Below are 23,291 nucleotides of genomic sequence, written 5' to 3'. Positions count from 1 at the left end.
CCATACCTCGCCTAAAATCCTTATCACCTTCTAACATCCTACATAATTTACCCATTTACTATGTTTATTATTTATCTTCTGTCTTCCTTCTTTCCCCTATGCTGTTAGAATGTAGTAATATGAATGCTGGTGTGTTCCACATGCCTGGATAGTTGACACTCAGTAAATGAACTTTTTTACTTTTTTGTAAAGATATGGTCTTGCTATGTTGCCCAGGCTGGAGTGCAGTGGCATGATCATAGCTCACTGCAGTCTCAACCTCCTGGACTAATGCGATCCTCCCACACCAGCTTCCTAAGTAGCTAGTACTATAGGCATGCGTCACCATGCTAAAATTTTTTATTTTGTAGAGATGAGGTCTGGCTCTGTTGCCCAGGCTGGTTTCAAACTCCTGGCATCAAGTGAACCCCACCTTGGCCTCTCAAAAGTGTTGGGATTACAGGCGTAAGCCACCATGTTGGGCCCTTCTACTTTTAACAGCCAACTCCTGGATAATATATCAGTCCCAAGGTTCTGTTTCATAAATTATTTCTTTTACTGATAATGCATAAGTTGGGCACAACTTCAATCAGATAATATGACCCAAATTAAATATTTGTGAGTGGTCTATCAAAACAAGGTCTGCTGATTATATCACAATGTGTGAACATTTCAAATATTCACAAATCAAATATTAATTAGGAGTTTATTTTAAGGGCAAACTAAATGGAAAAGAACAATAAAAAATTATTACCATGTGTATATAAATGATCTTCCGTAATTTACATATATCAATGTACCCGACAACATACACTGCAAATAATGATGCAATCTGAAATTTAAAAAGAAATTAAAAGTAAAAAAGATAAAATGAACAGCCACAAGAATGAAGAATATTTTTATTGTTGTTTCAACTGATTTATATCTACACACAGTGAGTTCTTTTGTTTTCCTTTTATCTGCCAATTTATCATTAAATATAGTCAATACATTAATATAGAAAATATTGGTTGATTTTTCTCTCTGATACACAGCTCTCTCAATCATGTGAATTGTCTACTTTGTCGATCGTCCAAAACAATACTCATTTTAATTTCAGGTCAACCCCACTGTCAACATGTACAATTAAAAAGTGCCTTATCTAATCAAAAAAGATGAAAATGTAATTATAACATGACAACTAATACATAATTGGGGAAGGTACATTAAACTGAAAAATAATTATGCAATGCATGTGTGCATAAAAATACCTTAATTTCTGCTTGACAGTTACTCTTTACAAGTATCTCCATTAGCGTTCTTTCATTAATACAAATATTCAAGAGTTAGTTATAATCAAATTTATCAATTTCAAATTGACTACTTTCACTGTAAAGGTATTTTTAATTTTCTTTTCCATTTGGAAGAAAGTTGTATGTTATATATCAATAATTCTAAGAGTATTGGAATTATTTAGATGAACTGATTAAATGATGATACAGTATCTCTTACATAAAGGTAATATGTCAGACAATGCCTCTACACCCTTCCTCATAAAGAAAGCAACTCAAATTAAATTCTCCCTGTCCTACTACAAAAGCATAGTATAAACAGATTGCAAAATAAACATAACTTAAGTTTCATTCATCAAGTTTTTTATCTCTAAAGCAATCTACAACAAATTTTTCCATTAGTGAGAAAAACAACAGTTTCCCTTTATTCAGAGTTACCCATGGAGAATACTGTATTTCTTGGGGTGCCTGATATGACACAACAACTGTGGGGAAGTGTGTGTTATTATTCAACATAAGCCCCACAACATAAGGTCCCCTTCACCTCCACAGAAAAGCAGGCGGTGTCCACTATCAGGAAGCAATGAGAATGCTCCCTTTTCAGGCTAAGGGCTAAGCAACACACAGTACATTTACAGGGTGGAATTTTAAAGACAGAATCTCAGAGACAATTTTAAACCAGAAACTGATTGAAAATGTTATCAAACTAAGTTACACAAACGAGTCTACAAGACAAGATCAAAGTAAAAAGTAGTACAAACAGAGCCTATTTTTTAAAATAATGATAAAACCAACTAACTTTACTGAAACCTACTAAGTACCAGGTACCGTGTTAAGAATCATATACATTACTTCATCTGGTCCTATCTGCAACCCAGTAAAGTAGGTTCTTTTATTATCTCTATTTCAGAAATGAGAAAACCTAAACTAAGAAAAGTTAACTATTTTATCCAAATTAAAAGGCTACTGAATAGAATTAGGACTCAAATCCAAGTCTAACTTCATTTCCCAAGCAAGACGTTCTAAAAAATATTAAAAGGTGGCCAGGCGTGGTGGCTCACGCCTGTAGTCCCAGCACTTTGGGAGGCCGAAGCAGGCAGATCGCGAGGTCAGGAGATCGAGACCATCCTAGCTAAAACAGTGAAACTCGTCTCTATTAAAAATACAAATAATTAGCTGGGTGGTGTGGTGGGCGCCTGTGGTCCCAGCTACTTGGGAGGCTCAGGCAGGAGAATCGCTTGAACCCGGGAGGTGGGGGTTGCAGTGAGCCAAGATTATGCCACTGCACTCCAGCCTGGGTGACAGAGCAAGACTCCATCTCAAAAAGAAAGAAAAAACAAAAAAAGCAACTCTTCAACTGCTTTATACAAATATACCAGTACAACAACAACAACAACAAAAATAGTAGGCAGGGAAAAAATGAGTATGTAATTTACTCCCTCTCTCAACAAGCTACCTCCATTTATAATGGGCAAGAGTACATGGAAAGACAATAGATAAATTTCCAGACTGGTAGAGAGAATTTTTTAAGAGATGAACTGGTTAGCTATTTATCCTGTAATCCTACGTGTCTTTATTCTACGTGCAAGAATGTACACACCTATTCATAAAAGAAACATTTTATGTAAGAGAAATACTATAGATAACTTAAGAGAAATACTTAAAGTTATAGCACTAGTTCTCTTTTAAGCACATTAACAATACTGAATAACAAATATAAGCATTCTTACAAATTTAAGTTCAATAAATGCATTATGTTAGGAAGTAAATAATTAACAATCATTAATAAATAATTCTACATATTTCTCTACCCTGAACTTTCTTTTGTTCAACATTTCTAAAAAATGTTTTAGAAAAACATTTTTCCTAGAAAATGTTTTAGGACTCAGAATCATAGAACATCTCAGTTATAATTTTATGCAAATGAGTTCACACAGTCAAACATGCTAAGCTTAAAACAACTTAAAATATAATCAGCTCACCTGAGTAAGAAGTACAAATTGGGCAAACTGCCAAGGAAGCATGAAAAACACATTGGAAATGCAGAGTGCAATCAAGCTTCCTTTATAAAGTTTTGTAGCCCTTGAAAAGATAAAATTAAGTATTAGTAAGTTTAAACACAAAATAGTCTAGCATGGCTCCAAACTGCTGCAAATTAGAATCTCTAAATATATATGATCTGGTTATAACACAACCTAAACATAAAATGAACCAATAGGTTAGAAATTATACCTTCTGATACTCAATTACAACAATTTTCTTTGAAAGGTAAATACCCATTATTGCTAACAATAACACAGACAGAAGGAGGGTGGCTGGGTCAGTATATTCATGGACATTTTTTTCAAATTATATTTTGGTGAATCCATGTCTGAATATTTAAAAATACTGATTCAACAGATTCATTGGTTAGAAAGGCAGGAGATGCCTGTGAAAAGATGACAGCAGTGTATTTTAAGTGCTAAGTATTACACAGACAACTAGTGCAAGAATGTAGAATAAGAGCTAAGTGGCTGAGATTTTGTATTCTTGTGAGATAAAAAGTTGGGTCTGGCACAGGTAGGAGAACACAGAAAAGTTAAGTGGAGGAAAAGATATGGGGGCCATTCTGAAGCAATCTTCAGAGATCTCACTATGGTACTGACTTGTAATTTAGGAGATTTTAGGAGATTTTAGATTTTAGATGACTTTATCCTCTAAATCTGCAAGCCAACGCAAAGCCCCACACATGTCCATCTTCACAGAAGCACAGTGTGCATGTTAATATACTGAGGTGATGGAGTGTAGGCAGCTTGGATACAGTAAAGACATCCTGGTTAGACAAACCTACCTGGAGCATAGAGCACCATTACGAAACGCCTTTCTTCACTTCTGGAAGTATCCCTTCCCCAAAGGACATCCCTCTCTGCTATTTTAATCCAACAAAAGTACTTTTAAACTCCAGATAACCTTTTAATGAGCTATGAAGTCAACTTATGGAATAAAACTCAGCATTTAAAAATGGAGATCAGCAGAGTGAAACAGAATATATATGACTATATCCTACGTACGAGTGGTTCTATTCTGTGACACTTTTCAGTTGTGTGCATACATGTATGTGTATTCTAAGCCACAGTGTAAAACTTATTTCTTATTTCTCATAGATCATAGTCCAAAAGTTTGAAAGCCACTGTCTAAAATAAAGCTTTTCTCTACTGCTTTTGAATACCAAATTTGATTTTCATTTTATGGGTAACAAGAGACATTAAGATTTCTGAACAGAATTTAGTACCAATCTGGCAGCTGGGTAAAGAATGCACTATGGGGAGATAGGAATGAACAGAAAACAAAGAAAATCCAATTGGTGATCAAAATAGCTCTGACCCAAGACAACAGAAATGGAAACATAAATATTGCCAAGGATAATTAAAAATAATAATAAAAAAAAAAGCTAAGAACAATCAAGAAAAAGCTAAGCTGTGCTAGTATTAGGTGATTATATAAACTGAATTTCTAAAAATGCTTAAAATGCAAAACTGGACAAAACCAATTTGTTAAAATATACCTCTAACCATATTTATACATGATTCCTAGCATTAAGGAATAGTCTCCTTTCCAGTTTTATAACAGTATCCTCAGCACTGCAGCCTGCATCAACACTGCTCAGCTTCTTCTTGGCTCCCCCAAGCCATCACCACCCACCACCTCCCTCTCATGTCACAATATGTCAACTACAGGTAGAAACCAAGAACTAAAGGAAATGGCTGCTCTTCCAAAGGAGACAATGTCAGTAAGAAGGATGAAATATCAGAAGATGAAGATGGCCAATAGAGAGAAGGTTGCTATCCTTCAGAAAAAAAGACTGCAGTGTCCAAGAAAGCAAAATGAAAGCCCACACTTCCAAGCAAGCAGTCACAGCCACACCAAGCAAGCAGGGAGCCACACCAACTAAGGAGCATAACCAGGAAAGCCATCGCAATCAGAAGCTGCCAATGAAGATGGCAAGGAAGATCAAGATGGGATGGATCTAAACCAGGAGTGGTGAAAGCAGCATCTGATTCAGCTTCAGATGGCCAGGAATATGAGAAGGGAAATGTCAACCAGAATACAAACAGAGACAATGAAGAAGGTTCTGAAGAAAGGAAATTTCTCTAAAACTTCTCAGCAAAAAGTAAAGACAGGTACGAAGAGGTGGGTAAAGCTGAAAAAGACAATGATAAGGGACTAAAGAAAACATAAAAAGCTTGTCACAGAAGGACCTGGAGCCAAAAACAGAGAAGAATCCAACAGAAGGCAGCTCTTAAAGGCAGGAAACAGCAACTGGAGAGGCCCCATCCTGGAAGGCAGAATAATGGCCTCCAAAAATATCTGTGCCCTAATCCCTGGAACCTGTGAACATGTCATGTTGCATGGCAAAGGGGAACTAGGGCTGCAGACGGAATGAAGATGACTAATCACCTGGCCTGACAGTAGGGAATATATCCTGGATTATCCAGGTGGGCCCAATGTAACCACAGGGTACTCAAAAGTGGAAGACAGGCTGAAGAGAAGGTTGGAGTGAACTGACAAAGAAGGACCCAATCCACCATTGCTGGTTTTGAAGATGAAGGAGCCACAAGCCAAGAAATGCAGGCGGTCTCCCAAGAAATACAGGTGGTCTCCCAAGAAACGCAGGTGGTCTCCCAAGAAATGCAGGCAGTCTCTCAAGAAATGCAGGCAGCCTCTAGAAGCTAGAAAAGGCAAGAAAATTGATTCTCTCCCCTCCCACTCTGCACCCTCCGGAAGAGTGTAGCACCTCCAATACCCTGATTGTAAAACTTCGGAGCTAGAGAACTCCAAGACAGTAGATCCCAGTATGTGGTGACTGGCTAACACAGCAACAGGAAACTAACACTACCTTCCATGGTGCAGATGGACTAAAGGAAGCAGCGCTCAGTCCCCAGAGCAGCATCCGCACAGCTACTCAGGGACAGATCAGATCAGTGAGTGAAAGAAGAATCAAAGGTTTGCCTTCGCTGGATTTAAGACAGGAGCAGAGGTAGAAAAGCAGGAAGGAACTAGAGACTGATAGTCTGCTGTCTGCACTACACTGGAGAAAAAAGCCATGGTCAAGAATGTGAATGTGGAAAAACAGCATCTGTGGTGGTGAATCAAAGACTCTTATAGCACAACACTTCTTACAGAGATGTTTGAGAAGGGACCGTTGCTCAATGTGCCTCAGAACCAACAGGGCACAGCTAAAGGTTATGAATTCATAGAGGTTCACCTTATTTGAAGGTGCTAAAGAAGCTTTAAACTCTATTAAAGAGGAGTTTAGGAGACAGCTAGAGCTACACATACTTTAAAAACATTACCCATCCCATGTTCTATGAAAGGTCTGTCTAAAGACACTACTGCGTAGGAGACTAAAAGCCATGTGATGGTTCTATGCTTGCTGTAACATTTAGAGGGAAATAGATTGCCCAAAGGGTTTGGCATAACAGACTTCAACAAAGTTCTTCCGAATTCGGAGGATCACTGAAGGGAGTTATCGGTCTGAGTCATCTTCAGATTTTTATCATGCTTTGTTCCATTTTTCCATAGCCCCCATTTGGTTTCATTTTTACCCTCTGAAGCAAGGCAGCTCAATATTTGTCAGCAGAAAGGGAGAGAAGTGTGAATTCTGTGAATTACACTTTGCCCCAAAGGATTGTATCTTACAGGATACACTATAACAAGACCAGCCTTTACGTTCTTTCTGCTCATTTTCAGGAGGTTATACTGGTAACAGAAGAAGACTTGAGAAAGTGGAAACGACAGGAGAAGTGAAAGCAAATTTGCTCCTTCTCAAGCAGTCACTGTGGACCACAAAGAAAAAGGAAGAGGAACAGAAGGCTGATAGAGGAAATGGTTTTGGTACTATTTTTAAGTTATACTCTTAAAATATTTTTACTAACAACAGCATCATATTGGTTATTTTATTATGTTGACTTTATTATGGAAGATCAAGAAATTCTAGTTTAAATTATTTAATGCAAAAAGAAATAAGGTTAAGTCAAAGTTACCTGAGAATATGAGTCACTAGCAACATTTGAAGAACAAGAAACGGGTATGAGAAGCTTTCACGGAGAGGTGGTGTCCACATTACACGGGTACACTGAAAAAAAAAATTCGTAGTATAGTACACTTGCTAAATTTACTAAGACAGACATTCCAAGGAAAAATTGCTATTTATAAATAAAATAAAATTATTTTGAACAGAATTTAAATGGCGTGTTGTAAAACAAACTACTGGACTTTATTCCATAAACAGCAAAACTAGCATGTGAGAAATATTACTGACAGAGAAACATGTGGCTTAAGATCATGTAAAGCATTAGTATCATGAATTGTCAACAAGAAAATACCAAAAAAGATGCAACTACATCTTAAAAGGGAGGAAAGTACCAGCAAGAAAATGTTCTGCCAAATTTTAGAATATTTTGAGTTGATTATTTATCTATTGTTTGTCTTCTTTCCCATGAATTTCAGCAAAACTATCCATAACCAGTACTTGAGAACTCTTTGTAGTCATCAATTTTAGTATTTTCATTCACAGTGCTGCTACAAAGGAATATTCCATTTTTGGTTTTACTTTTTTGCCTAAGCTCCCCTTGGTTGCAAAATATTTAAAAGTAGGTTGTAGAATCAAATTAAGTAACAAAAGTCCTAAAATTGTTAAGCAAAAACCTTTCTGAAAAGCTCACTTTGGACATAATTAAGCAATGTACTATCACAGTTGTAATAACGTCATTTTTCTGTATATATACTAAACGTATTAGTAAGTTCATCCTTCCATCAACAGAAAACAGCATAGAATTAAATACAAGCAATCTGATATTAAGTCACACTAAAATAATGATGTCTTTCAATGCAAGCAGGGGTATCTAAGACTCCACAGAATGACAAAGACCATGTCAGAAATAAGTGTTTCCTATATTTTAGCTCTACCTCAGACTACTGAATATTTCTAGTACTGCTATAAAAAGACTGAGCCAATTTACTCTTTTCTACCAAGCTCACCATCCTTTATGAAACTGACATACATATCTATTTATGAATGAACTACTCCCACAAGGGAATGCTGAAAAGATTGAAAAGGTCTGCTGATAATGTATAATGTTGTTACTAGAATGCAATTTTTTAAAGCTGTTTATTAGATTAACTGGAGAGTTCAGTATGATTGACAGTAAGATACATAGGCAAACTGCGTTTCATTGCCCTTTACCATGCTTTGCAGATAACATCTGTTACAAATTGAAGGTTTGTGGCAACCCTGCATCAAGCAAGTCTATCAGTGCCATTTTTCCAAAGCATGTGGTCACTTCACATCTCTGTGTCACGTTTTGGTAATTTTCACAATATTTCAACCTTTTTCATTATTACTATATCTGCTATGGTGATCTGTGATCAGTAATCTCTGATATTACAATTGTAATTGCTTTAGGTGCCTTGAACCATGCCCAATAAGATGGCAAACTTAATGGATAAATGTGTGTGTTCTAACTGCTCCACCGATCAGCCACTCTCCAATTTCTCTCCCTCCCAACAGGCCTCCAAATTCCCTGAGACACAATAATATTAAAATTAGGAAAACTAATAAGCCTAAAAGGGCCTCTATGTGTTCAATTAATAGAAAGAGTTGTTCATCTCTCACTTTAAGTCAAAGGCTAGAAAGGATTGAACTTAGTGAAGAAGGCACGTCAAAATCTGAGAGAGGCCAAAAGCTAGGCCTCTTATGCCTAACAGTCTGGAATGCAAAAGAAAAATTATTGAAGGAAATTAAAAGTAAAACAACCTTATAGATGATATGCAGACAGTTTTAATGTTCTGGATGGAAGATCAAACCAGCCACATTTCCTTAAGTCAAAGCCTAATCCAGAACAAAACCCTAAGTCTCTTCAATTCTATGAAGGCTGAGAGAGGTGAGGAAGCTACAGAACTAGCAAAGGTTGGTTCATAAGGTTTCAGGAAAGAAGCCATCTCCATAAGATAAAAGTACAAGGTAAAACAGCAATGCTGATGCAGAAGCTGCAAGTTATCCAGAAGATGTAGCTAACATAACTGAGGCAGATGCCTGCACTAAACAACAGATTTTCAGTGCAGATGAAAAAGCCTTCTATTGGAAGAAAATGTCATCTAGGACTTTCCTAGTCAGAGAGGAGTCAGTGGCTGGCTTCAAAACATCAAAGGACAGGTTGACTCTCTTGTTAGGACCTAACACAACCAGTGACTAACTTGAAGTCAATATTCATTGACCATTCTAAAAATCCTAGAACCCTTAAGAATTACACTAAATCTACTTTGCACGTGATCTACAAATGGAGCAACAAGCCTAGATGACAGCACATCTGTTTTAGCATGATTGACTGGATATTTTAAGCCCACTCTTGAGACCTACTGCTCAGAAAAAAGATTCTTTTCAAAATATTATTGCTCATTGACAATGCACTTGGTTACACAAGTGCTCGGGTGGAGACGGATGAAGTGATTAATGTTGGTTTCATGCCTGCTAACACAGCATCTATTCTGCAGCCCATGAAGCAAGGAGTCATTTCAACTTTCAAGTCTTATTATTTAAGAGATATGTTTCATAAGGCTCTAGTCGCCATAGTGATTCCTCTGATGAGTCTGGGAAAATGAAATTTAAATCCGGAATGGATTAACTATTTCAGATACCATGAAAATCATTCTGATTCACGGGAGGAGGTCAAAATATCATCATTAATAGGACTTTGGAAGAAGTTTATTTCAACCCTCATGGGAGACTTAGATGGGCTCAAGACTTCAGTGGAGGAAGTAACTGCAGATGTGGTGGAAATGGCAAGATAACTAGAAGTGGAGCCTGAAGATGTGACTGAACTGCTGTAATATCATGATAAAACTTAAAGGATAAGGAGTTGCTTCTTAAATGAGCAAAGAAGAGTGGTTTCTTGAAATGGGATCTACTACTGGTGAAGATACTGTAAACATTGTTGAAATTACAACAAAGGATTTAGAATATGACATAAACTTAGTTGTGAAAGCAGTGGCAGGGTTTGAGAGGACTGACTCCAATTTTGAAAGTTCTACTGTGGGTAAAATGCTATCAAACAGCATCACATGCTACAGAGGACTCTTTCGTGAAAGAAAGAATCAATCAACACAGCAAATTTCATTGTTATCTTATTTTAAGAAATTGCCACAGCTATCCCAATCCTCAGCAACCCCTCTGTCAGCAGCCGTCAACATCAAGGCAAGACCCTCCATTTGAACAACTTGCTGAAGGTTCAGATGATCATTGGCAGTTTGTTTGTTCATTTGTTTTGAGACAGAGTTTCATTCTGCCGCCCAGGCTGGAGTGCAGTTGTGCAATTTCAGCTCACTGCAGCCTCCGCCTCCGGGGTTCAAGCAATTCTCCCGCCTCAGCCTCCTGAGTAGCTGGGACTACGGGCACCCGCCACCACACTCGGCTAATTTTTTTTGTATTTTTAATACAGAAAGGGTTTTACCATGTTGACCAGGCTGGTCTTGAACTCCTGACCTCAGGCGATCTGCCTGCCTCAGCCTCCCAAAGTGCTGGAATTAGCAACTTATTTTTAAATTACGGTATGTACATTGTTTTTTAGACATAATGCTATTTCACACTTAACAGACTACAGTACAGTGTAAACATAACTTTTATATGCACTGGAAAACCAAAAGGTTTGCATGACTTGATTTATTATGGTATTCACTTTATTGCCCCAGTCTGGTCCTAAACCTGCATATCTCTGAAGTATGCCTGTATGACCAAAATTTGTAAAGCCATCAGTCTCTGTACAAAAACAAGTATTCAAACAAGCAAGTATTCAAACTATTCAATGTGCAATTTGAGAATTTTCTTCATACAGATGTTTCCCCCACATTTGTTACCCACATTCAATGACATTATCATCTCTCAGGAATTTGTTTCATTTAATAGCTGAAGTCACTCAGTTCACCAAAACTGAATTACATCCTCTGAAAGTAGGGACAAGAAAACCCAATTACAGGACTGTAATGAAGGGCAAGGTCTTCTCCCTCCAAAATTCTGAGTGCATGAAATCAAATGTCCATGAAAGTGCTTTCTATTGTTTCTCTAGTAACACAACGTACTTTACTAGATCTGGTACAAACATAATTGCCATTCCAGATGACCTCATATACTTTGAAAATAGTGAAGAGATTTGATTTAGTCATGCCTTATGTTTCAACAAGTAAATATTTTTTCTTTCTCTCTAATTTTAAATGTAAAATAAAAATAGTGTGACAGTTTAAAATGTCAATGCTTTTTAAAGGCATTATTTTGAAATTTGAGATTTAAAGGAAATATACATGTGAACTGCTTCAAAAGGGGTTATACAAATGTATGTTATCTTTAAGTACAAGAAATTCACTTACTGTGAAAATAAATTCAATAAAAATCTTAATTGCATAAACTGCAATCATCTAGTATATAATTTTTAGCACACATTTCATAACACTGATTATATTGCAACATAATACTGTGTAGATATTAACAACAGGCTTTTATTTTCTGCATAATAATTTTTAATCATTCACTCAAGAATCAATAACTAAGGAATCTCAAAAACAGCTTAATTTTTCAAACTCTGTTTTCAATCTATTAACTTACAATATTGGAAATGCAGCATAATCTAATTGATTTATCTTCATAACTTCAAAATAAATAGAACAACTGACTAGTGAGTCACAAATTGTGGTTAGTATTAGTATCAAACAGATCATGTTTAAGATTTATTCCAAGAGTTTTTACTAGAGTTACTATTTGCTGGATCAATCGTAACTTGCTACTATAATGTTTAGGTTTAAAACAAATTACCTACCTCTGACTGCTGCTTTTCTTTATTGACTATACTATTGCTTTATATTGCTTAATATTAACTATAATAATGCTTCAAACACTATATGAGTGCTTCCTTAAACGATTGCTGGCACTATGAAGGTTATGCTACCTCTCTTCAGAGAATGTTATAGTTGTTAAGAATCCTGCTAATCCTGCTATCCACATAGAACCACAAAAATGCTAGGTTTAAGAGACATGGCTTGAACATCTTCTGTTTGATGCTACTTAGGGCAGTCCTATTATCTAGGAAGACTTTTAGTTTGGAGTCGGCTTTGAGGATCTCAGGGTGCTGTATCTTGATAATAAGTAAGCCTGGTTGCTTTCTTGGAGTTTTGGTCTATTTTTGTACCATACATAGGTTGAGTATTTCTTATCCAAAATGCTTTGTGACCAGAAGTGTTGGTTGGATTTCAGTTTTTCAAATTTAGGAATATTTGCATTTTAATTACTGGTTGAGCATCTCTAATCCAAAAAAAAAAAACACCAAAATCTGAAATGCTCCAATGAGAATTTCCTTTGAGAGTCATGTTGGCATTCAAAAAGTTTTAAGACTTTTGGAGTATTTCAGACTTCAGATTTTCAGATTATGCACAGCCCGTACGGATGAGCCGCTCGATTAACCAGTTACATATTTCAATCTGAACTTACAGTACAATTTTGGCTCACACAGAGTTTAATGTGTCAGTGATATGTAAATGCTATTTTAAACTGTACTATATAAAGAATTTCAGCTGGTTGTATGACAGAAAACATTGATCTTTTTGTCTCTGAAAATCTAAGATATCATTATATCCTATCCTAAATTTACAAAAAATCTCTATGAAAGCAGTCAACTTTGTTGAAAAACCAGTGAGTACACCTCCATGTCTCCATCCATTGTTGCAAAGACTCGAACTTGACCATTGCTTACTCATCTAAAATAGAAAATATATCTGGCAAGATGTTATCAATGTCACCTCTACCACCTTTATCATGCGGTTATAAACTACACTGCTCAAGATTATCAACATAACCAAAATTCTGACTACAAAATGAAAGCATTAGCCAAGATATAAAGGCAGTATAAGTAGAAACAGAAACAAAAGATTCAAATTGCACTATCAAAATGATAATACAACATGGAGAAATAAAAACAATTCAGGTTGCTTCTGAATTGTTTAACTTTTATACTCTGACTACACCTCCTTAGTAGAATATACTCACAGGAGAAAAATAACTAGAGAAATACTGAACCATACTTGGCAGGTTTGTTATTGGTAATGACATTAATGCAGTAACTCTGAAACAATTTTGTGTGTATTACAGAATAATTTGTTTCTGGAACCTTTTTGTATTTGAAAGGAAGTGTTCAGACACCAATGAGATATATTAAAAGGGCAGAAAATAGTGCCAAAATCATAAAATATCTAGAGATTAATAAAATATGTGCAAAACATAAAACATTGCTGAAAGGAATTAAAGGAGACGAATATAAACCTATGTTTATGGATTGGAAGATTTAGTATATTCAGGAATGTCCATTCTAAATTAATCTAGAGATTAACCAGCAGGTTGTATATGTGTTGAAAGAGAGGGGAGTAGTGACAAACTGATTCTAAAATTTGTATGGAAACACAAAGGACCTGGAATAGCTATGGCAATATTGACGAAGAACAAGGTTGGAGATCTTCACTATCAGATATTAAACTTATAAAGCTACAATATTTAAGGCAGTGTGATACTGGCTTGAAGATAAACAGACTAATAGCACATAATTGAGGTGTAAAAATAAATCCAAAACTATATAGTCATTTTATTTATGACACAAGGCCCACTACAATTCAGCAGGGAAAAATTTTCTTTTTAACAAAAACGTACTAAGTTAACTGGGCATCCTATTTGGGGTGGGGTAAGGGAGGAAGGAATCTGGAACCTCTTTCATACTGTATACAAGATTCTAGACAGATTACAAACCAAAATGTGAAAGCTACACCAAGGTTTTCCCTTATATTTTCTTCAAGTTTCTAAAAGAAAATATGAGAAAATCTTTATGACCTACAGTAGGCAAAGATTTTTTTAATCAGACACAAAAAGGACTAAACATAAGAGATTGATAAATGGAACTTCACGAAAATTAAGAACTACTTCATCAACAAACCCCCAAAAGATCATGTACACAAAGATAAAAATCACAAAACCCAAAAAGATGAAAAGGCAGGTCATAAGTGGTGAGAAGTGACTTGCAGAACATATATATACTTGCAGACAAAGAGTTCCCATATATGAATAAAATAACCCAAGTATTTTTTAATGGGTAAAGACTTAGGTATTAAACAAAAGAGAATATCTAAATATGATAAGCCATATTAAAAGGTGCTCAATATCATTACTCATCAGGAAAACGCAAACTAAACCCACTATAAGGTACCATTTCACTCATCCGAATGACTGTAATTAAGAGGACTGCCAATGCCAAGCACTGACACGGATGTATTGACAGAAGAAATTGGAATTCTTGTACATTGCCAATGGGAGTGAAAACTGGTACAAGCACTTTGGAAAACAATGTGGATACGTATCACAGACATCTGTTGAGAGAAAGACGTCAGGCATAAGAAAGTATGACTCCACTCATATGAAACTTCCAAATAGGCAAAACTAATCAATAGTGATAGAGACAGAAGAGTGGCTACCTGTTTTGAAGGATGGGGAGGGATACAGATTGGACAGGAACAGAGGTGAGCCTGCTTGGGGGCTGGAAATAGTCTATACATTGATCTAGTTCCTGGATACAAGATTGTATACATATGCAAAGATCCACTGAACAATTAAAATATGCAAATGTAAATGTATGAAAATTATATATCATTAAAAGGTGGGGAGACTACTACCAGACAAATTTGTGACAATGGGAGCATCAAAAAGAATTGCGATGATTATAAAACATTGAATTAAAAAAAAATCCTATGCATATATAATAAAAGAAAATGGCAGGAGAAGGGATTTACTTTTATAGAACACCATTAAATGTAGATGAAATGGCAGAATTAGAAAATTACAATTTGCAATGGCTAATGTAATAACTAATTCAGGCAAGGATCATCAGTGGATGCATAGTCAGTTGGTAAATGTTATGGGAGAAGAGGATACTCAGGTGTCTCAAAGTATCATCCCACATTTCAGCTATTAATTAAAAGGAAAAAGGGCATTTTTATAATAGAGACATATGACAAATACCACCTTAACCATGTGATTTAACTTAGTAAATTCAATAATGGGACAAATTGGTTTTGCATGCCTCCAGAGGTAATGCAAAGAAAAGGACACATCATATGTGCCACATTCTTCATTAAAATGTCTAATCTGGCTGGGTGTGGTGGCTCACGCCTGTAATCTGAACACTTTGGGAGGCCGAGGCAGGCAGATTACTTGAGGTCAGGAGTTCAAGACCAGCCTGGTCAACATGGCGAAACCCTGTCTCTAATAAAAGTATAAAAATTAGCCAGGTGAGGTGGCACACACCTGTAATCCCAGCTACTCGGGAGGCTGAGGGCATGAGAATCGCTTGCACCTGGCAGGCAGAGACTACAGTGAGCCAAAACTGTGCCACTGCACTCCAGTCTGGGCAACAGAGTGAGACCCTGTCTCAAAATAAAATAAAATAAAATAAAAGTCTAATCTGAATCTATTAATGAGGAAACAATCAGACAAATCCAAATTGTCAGACCTCTACAAAATAATTAGACTCCTCAAAAATGTTAATGCCATGAAAAAAAAGAGAAACCGTTTGAGATAAACTTTTCTAAGTAAAATAACAACTAAATGCAATGTACGATCCTTAATCAGATTCTGGATCCAAAATAAAAGCATCAAAGCATTTATGGGAATAAACTATGAAAATGAGAATATGGGCTGTATTAAGATATTATTGTATAATTATTGGTGTTAAATTTCTCAAGTATGATAACAGTATTATGATTATGTAGGAGAATGTCTTGCTTTTAGGCAACATATTCTGAAGTATTTAGGGGTGAGATATCATATCTACAGCTCATTTTCAAATGGATTAGAAAAATGTCTGTGTCAGTGTTTGTATAACAGAGACAGCAAATGTGTCAAAATATTAAAACTGGTAAATGAAAGTGAATCTAGAGCATTTCTGTAAGTTTCAATTTGTTCAAAATAAAAAGCTGGAGAAAAAACAGTAGAGAAAAATGGACTTTTCTTGTACTGCCTTTTTAGTACAAGATTTACAGTGGAACTAGACATAGCCCAAGTGAAGATATAGAACAGCTGTTGGCCCTACCGTCACACCTGGGAACAATTGCATAATTTAGGTACGGATGTGCCATAGGCAGAGAGTCTTTGCTGGAACCAAACAAATTCTAACAACATAAACAAGAATCTGAAAAAGGTACAAACACAAAAATGAGTATTTGTTGTGACAGCCACCCCTCCCTCAACCTGGGACACACATAGACATACACACATATGAATCTGGCAGACAAAGGAGTTGGGGAGAGTCAGAACCCAGTGAGATCACAATCTCACACAGCACTTAGGTTCCAGGGCCTTGCCACGGCTGAATCTGGAGATGGATTAAAATTAACTAAAAAGCTGAAAACTAACCCCTTCCCAGTTTAAAGAGTGGTGAGATCAAAGGAATTGTCCCCTGAGTTGAGCACCTGGAAAGTTGGAGATGGAGGTGGGATTGTAAACTGGTTCAACCATTGTGGAAAACAGTATGGTGATTCCTCAAGGATCTAGAACTAGAAATACCATATGACCCAGCCATCCCATTACTGGGTATATACCCAAAGGATTATAAATCATGCTGCTATAAAGACACATGCACGCGTATGTTTACTGCGGCACTATTCACAATAGCAAAGACTTGGAACCAACCCAAATGTCCATCAGTGACAGACTGGATTAAGAAAATGTGGCACATATACACCATGAAATAATAAGCAGCCATAAAAAAGGAGAGTTCGTGTTCTTTGTAGGGACATGGATGCAGCCGGAAACCATCATTCTCAGCAAACTATCGCCAAGAACAGAAAACCAAACACCGAATATTCTCACTCACAGGTGGGAATTGATCAATGAGATCACTTGGACTCGTGAAGGGGAACATCACACACCGGAGCCTATTATGGGGAGGGGATAGTGGGGAGGGATGGCATTGGGAGTTATTCCTGATGTAAATGACGAGTTGATGGGTGCTGACGAGTTGATGGGTGCAGCACACCAACATGGCACAAGTATACATATGTAACAAACCTGCACGTTGTGCACATGTACCCTAGAACTTAAAGTATAATAAAAAAAAATGTTTAAAAAAAAAAAAAGAAAAGAAAAAAGAGATCGCTGTAGTTCATTTGAAACTGGAAGTAAACTAAAACAAATTAAAACTATACTACTGCCTTGCTTGGCAGGGCTTCATATGGGATCCAAATTCTCAGTCTCTCTTACTAGGTGCTTGACATAAAAGAAGATGTTCCCTTTTTAGGGAAATTGAAGCAAAAATGATTATCTAGTTCAACCTTTATCATTCTTTTACAGAAATTGTCTTGCATAAAATAAAAAGCTATGAGACATGCAAAGTAGCAGGAAAATATGACCCATTATTAAGAGAAAAAAACAGTCAACGGAGTTAAATTCCCAGAAAATGTAGATGTTGGCATTAGAAGACAGACTTTAAAATAACTACAATAATTAGATTTTAAAATGTATAAAAAAATATTAGTGAGATGAAGAGGTAGGAAATTTCAACAGAAAAATGGAGGCTCTAGGGAAAAAATGGAAATTCTAAGAAGGAACAAAGAAAGAAAGGGAAGGAGAGAGGGAAGGAGGGAAGGCAGGCAAGAAGGGAGGAAGAGAGGGAAGAAGAGAGAGAGGGAGGGAGGGAAGGTGGGAGGAAGGAAGGAAGGGATGGAATTTACCAGATAGTGATGATAGCAGACTGCATGCATCAGAATAAAGCATCCGTCAACTCCTAGACATGGTAAGAGAAAATATCCAAAGGGAGGAATAGAGAGGAAAAAAAAAATGGGAAAAAAAGGAACAGTGTCAAAAATCTGTGAGATAGTATTTTTTAAAAGTTGAACATACATGTAATTAGAATCCCCAAAGGAGAAGAGAGGAAGAATGGGGAAAATAAAGTATTTAAAAAGAAGATCTTGGCTAGAAATTTTCCAAAACTGATTAAAAATAAAAACCAACCCATAAAAGTGTTCAATGAACAAAACACGTCTAGGTTTACCACCATCAAACCAATAAAATCCAAACACATACTGAAAATCTTTGAACAACAGAGAAGACACATTATATTCAGAGGAACAACAGTGAGAATTATAGCGAACTTCTTATAAAACAGTGGAAAGTCAGAAGATAATGGAATGGCATCTTAAAAGTGCTGAAAGGTAAAGCTATCAACCTATAATTCTTTTTTTTTTTTTTTTTTTTTTTTAGATGGAGTCTCGCTCTGTCGCCCAGACTGGAGTGCAGTGGCCGGATCTCAGCTCACTGCAAGCTCCACCTCCCGGGTTTATGCCATTCTCCTGCCTCAGCCTCCCGAGTAGCTGGGACTACAGGCGCCCGCCACCTCGCCCGGCTAGTTTTTTGTATTTTTAGTAGAGACGGGGTTTCACCGTATTAGCCAGGATGGTCTCGATCTCCTGACCTCGTGATCCACCCGTCTCGGCCTCCCAAAGTGCTGGGATTACAGGCTTGAGCCACCGCGCCCGGCCCAACCTATAATTCTTAATCAGCAAACATATACTTCAAAAAATGAAGGCAAGATAACATTTTTAGACAGACAAAAACTAAGGGACTTCTTGGGAGATCTTTATCACAATGCTAAATAAAATTATTAAAATTAAAGAGAAACTATGTCAGATGGAAATTCAGATCTGCAGGAAGAAATTAAGAACACCATTGAGATGCAACCTGAAATGCCCAGTTGTGAAGGATGACTAGGAGTTAATTAGGCACAGGTCAAGATGAGGGGGGCAGAGGTGTATACAAAGCATAGGAAACAGCGTGTGCAAAGGCCCTGAGGAAGGAAAAGGAATAGACCTTTCCAGGAACTGGAGAAAGAAGGGCCAATAGGGCTGGAGCAAAACAAACAAAAATAGCCTGAAGAGTGATGTGAGACAAAACCAGAAATCCAGCTGGGGCAAGGTCATAAAAGATGTTGTAGGCCACTTTTCTATTGTAGACTGCTTTTCAAATTTACATCAGCAGATATGCTGCTAAGATTAACACACTCTGTTTTTATTGAACTTCTGAAGTTACTGTAAGTTTAATATAATAAGTTCATAAATCCATAGACATACCAGTGAATAGCCTTCATAAAATTATACATCTTGTACTTACACAGTTTCCTAAATTCATGTAAAACATAATTTAAATCATGTCATTCTACTAGTCATCATCCTCTAGAGGCATTCCATCTACTCCAAATAGACCCTACAATGACCTACAGAAATCTGCTCTCACTCTATCCTACCTCCAATTATTAACTGCCTGACCTTATCTGCTATCACTCTCTGCTCCTCCTTACTATTGCCCAAATAAGCCAGTTATTCTCCTGCCTTAAGGCAGAAGATTATCCCACATCATTCACATGATTATCCACAAGGATAGGAGTCTTTGTTTTACTTATACATCTCAAGTATCAAAAAGTATCTGGTGTACAGCAGGACAAAACCTTACCAACACCGGAAAGAAGGGAAGAAAGAATGAAAGAAAAACGAAGTAAGAGGTCCACAAATTGGCAAGAAAAGGTCTCTGCACCTTTCATTTGTAAAAGATAAATTATAGTGATGTCTTCTTTGAAATGCTACTCCCCTACTGAAGAGTTTCGTGTTTGGAGAGATTAATGGGGAATCAGGAAACTTGTAATCCTCTCTCTGCAAAAAGATGCGCAATATTGATCTGGGCAATGATTTCTTGGATAAGACTGCAAAAGCACCGGCAAGGAAAGCAAAAATAGCCACATAGGATTGCGTCAAACTAAAATGCTTCTGCACAACAAAGGAAATAATGAACAGAGTGTAGAGTCAACCTGAGGACTGGGAGAAAATAACTGCAAACGATGCCTCTGATAAGGGGCCAATATTCAAAATATATAAGGTACTCAAATAACAGCAAGAAAACAACTCCATTTTTAAAACGGGCAAAGAATCTGAAGTCATTTCTCAAAAGGAAAGATACAAATGGCCAGCAGATATAGGAAAAAAAATGCTCAGCTTCTCAAATCATAGGGGAAATTCAAATTAAAACCAAAATGAGATATCAACCTACACCTGTTAGAATGGCTATTATCAAAAAAGACAAATGATAAGTGTTGGAGAGGATGTGGAAAAAAGGGAACTCTTGCACACTATTGGTAGGAATGTAAATTCATACAGTCATTTTAGAATACCATGTAAGTTTCCTCAAAAACACTAAAAATAGAATTGGCAATCCCACTTCAGAGTACATATCCAAAGGAACTGAAATCAGTACATCAGAGATATCTGCACTCCCATGTTCATTTCAGCATTATTCACAATAGCCAAGCAACCCTAAGTTTCCATAAAGAGATTAATGAATCAGGAAAATGTGCTATACATACACAATGGAATATGACAGAACCTTAAAAAAAGAAGGAAATTATGTCATTTGAGACACTATGAATGGAACTGAAAGATACTATGCTCAGTGAAATAAACCAAGCACAGGAAGTCAAATACTGTATGATATCAATTATACGTGGAGTCTAAAAGTCAATCTCACAGAAACAGAGAACAGAAAAGTAGTTACCAGAGGCTCAGGGGAGAGCGGGGTAATGGGGATATGATCCAAGGATATGAAGTTTCAGTTGGGCAGGAGGAGTAAGTTTTAATGCTCCACTTGGTGACTACAGTTAATGTATTGCATATTTTGAAATTGCTAAGAGATTTTTAGCATCCTCACCTCAAAAAATGCTAACTTGGTGAGGGAATACATATGTTAACTTGCTTGACTGACTCTCTCTACAATGTATACATAAATCGAAACATCACATTGTACCCCATTAATATCTACAATTATTTGTAAGTTAAAACAAATAATTTTTTAAAATACAAATATATAAAATCATCTCCCCGCTGGGTAACCTTGAGCCAATCACTTAATGTTTAAGTGCTTCCATTTTTATGATATTGGGATACTTACTATATATCTACCATATAAGAATAAGGATTAATGAGATTGTTTTCAAAGTGTTCTAAGAATTCTTTTCCAAATCTTATATAAATGGCATAACTATGTCAATGAGTAATTAGGAACATGTATGTTTATAGTTTAGTCTCAGTTCAGTGCAAAAATATTTAAGAAATATGGGTCAGAAATATGTTGTAGGCCATAAAAATGGTTTAACTAGAGATGAACCCCAAAGCAATCCTTTCATTCACTTTCAATTACTTTTGGAGGCAATCCGTTCATCTACTTTGAAGTACTTTTGGGGGCAATCCTTTCATTTACTTTGAATTACTTTTTTAAAAAGTATTTATTTTTAAAAAATACAAAGTAAGGAATTTCCTCTTCATATGTGTACATCTTTATATATGTGAACATGTTTTACATGAAACAGCATCAATCATGCTTCACAATAATTTTTTTAATCTTATGAAAAAGCTAAACAATCCTATTTCACAAAAAAAGAATTTCTAACAATCAAAAAATTGGAGAAAAATACTGTATTCAGGTTTTTCTTAATACACATTCATGTGCTTTCCAATCAGCAGGCCAAAACCTTGCACCATCAACACATGTTGTGTGCATACTGTAAAAGAAAACATTCTAAAGGCAAAACGAAATTGCTAGCTTTCATCTTTGCAAAAATTCTCAGTTGCAACAGAATGAAATTTACTAAAGAAGCTTGATCAATGAAAATATCTGCATAGTTTTTAATATAAAATGTATAACCTCAACATTACTGATCATTACTATAAGACCTTTTATTGCATTTTACAAGTTTCAGATTTGAAGGTTTTAAATGTGTTTTAAATTATTTATTTAATAATTGATTAAGCTATTCATGCTACACATTTTATAACTGCTTTGTTCAGGCAAAATGTTTCCCTTATAAAACCACAGGAGGAAAAAGAAAATTTAAAAAAAGTATACCTATGCTATCTTAGCATCTAGTACAGAGCAAACTAAATAATGGAAATAGAACTTAAATGTAAGTAACAATTCAGAACTATTCTTTGCAATATAAACCAGTAACTCATGTGACCAAAGTAACTCTCCTAAGAAAGTAAGGTACCAATTAGTAACCCACTAGCACTTCCAGAGAGCAATGCTCTATAAAAGCTCACTAAATACATAAATAGGTACTACCAGAATAAATATTTCTGTCCATAGAAAAAGTGTATGCTTAAAAATCAGAAAAAAATAGGGTCTGAAAATCTCATTACCTAAAACCAAAATATGTTGAGTTTTCACCAATACTTTACCCAAAACTGCAGTTTATGTTCTCAATTTTAATGACATTACCTGTATTTTCACGAGTAATTTTACATGCAAGTAAAATTATCTACTTATTTAAGTAAAACTGAAATTCTAATTCTAATGATATTCAGTTTACCTTTTCCTAAAAAAAGTGATGTCTAAGCATGCTTTTCAGCTATACCAAGTAGCTGAAAAGTATCAAAAAGACAATTCATCAGCCTGAAAAGCCAACTGAATAGTCTGAATCCCATTGTTAAAATTTAAGAAAACTTTGTAAGGAATGTTGTTCAAGCCACATGAGATTCAAAATTATAAGAAAACATAAGATCAAGAATTAAAAACCACGGTATACATGGAGGGTAGCACGATAGACCTTTGCGCTTTACATACAGTGGTCTTCCTGGTGGTCTAGGTTCCAAAATTTTGAATAACCTCTCTCCTCTGACACCTCATTGCTAACACACAATGCTTCTTTCTTCCATTATTAAAAGGTTATTTCCCCATTTCTTAGGTCATTCTCACAGAATCTGTGGTTCAAAGTGCTTCATGGCCCACAGTATCACAATGTGCAGGATCCACAGTCAGGAAAAGCCAAAACTTTTTTTTTTTAAACACATACTATACCAATTAACTGATGTCATGTTGCAACCAGTTGTCAAATACTCTAGCTTTACATTTCTGTGATTCTAAATACTAAGAACATATTAGCTAAG

At 36.1% G+C, this 23,291-nt stretch overlaps 1 protein-coding gene across 1 annotated transcript in view; it reads right to left on the bottom strand.

The window, feature by feature from the left end:
• LOC101016150 (dpy-19 like C-mannosyltransferase 1) overlaps positions 1-23,291 on the bottom strand; it is a 108,192-nt gene that overhangs the window by 35,843 nt on the left and 49,058 nt on the right. The window contains exons 8-10 of the mRNA XM_031665863.1: positions 7,274-7,365; positions 3,233-3,332; positions 734-811 (exon numbers count right to left, since the gene is read on the bottom strand). Coding sequence (XP_031521723.1) covers positions 734-811; positions 3,233-3,332; positions 7,274-7,365 — 270 coding nt within the window. The remainder of the gene's footprint in view (positions 1-733; positions 812-3,232; positions 3,333-7,273; positions 7,366-23,291) is intronic.

The sequence above is a fragment of the Papio anubis genome, chromosome 4 (genome assembly GCF_008728515.1).
Source record: "Papio anubis isolate 15944 chromosome 4, Panubis1.0, whole genome shotgun sequence".
Classification (NCBI taxonomy): domain Eukaryota; kingdom Metazoa; phylum Chordata; class Mammalia; order Primates; family Cercopithecidae; genus Papio; species Papio anubis.
The sequence above is the reverse complement of the archived record's forward strand: the minus strand, read 5'-3'. Positions and strand labels throughout refer to the sequence as shown.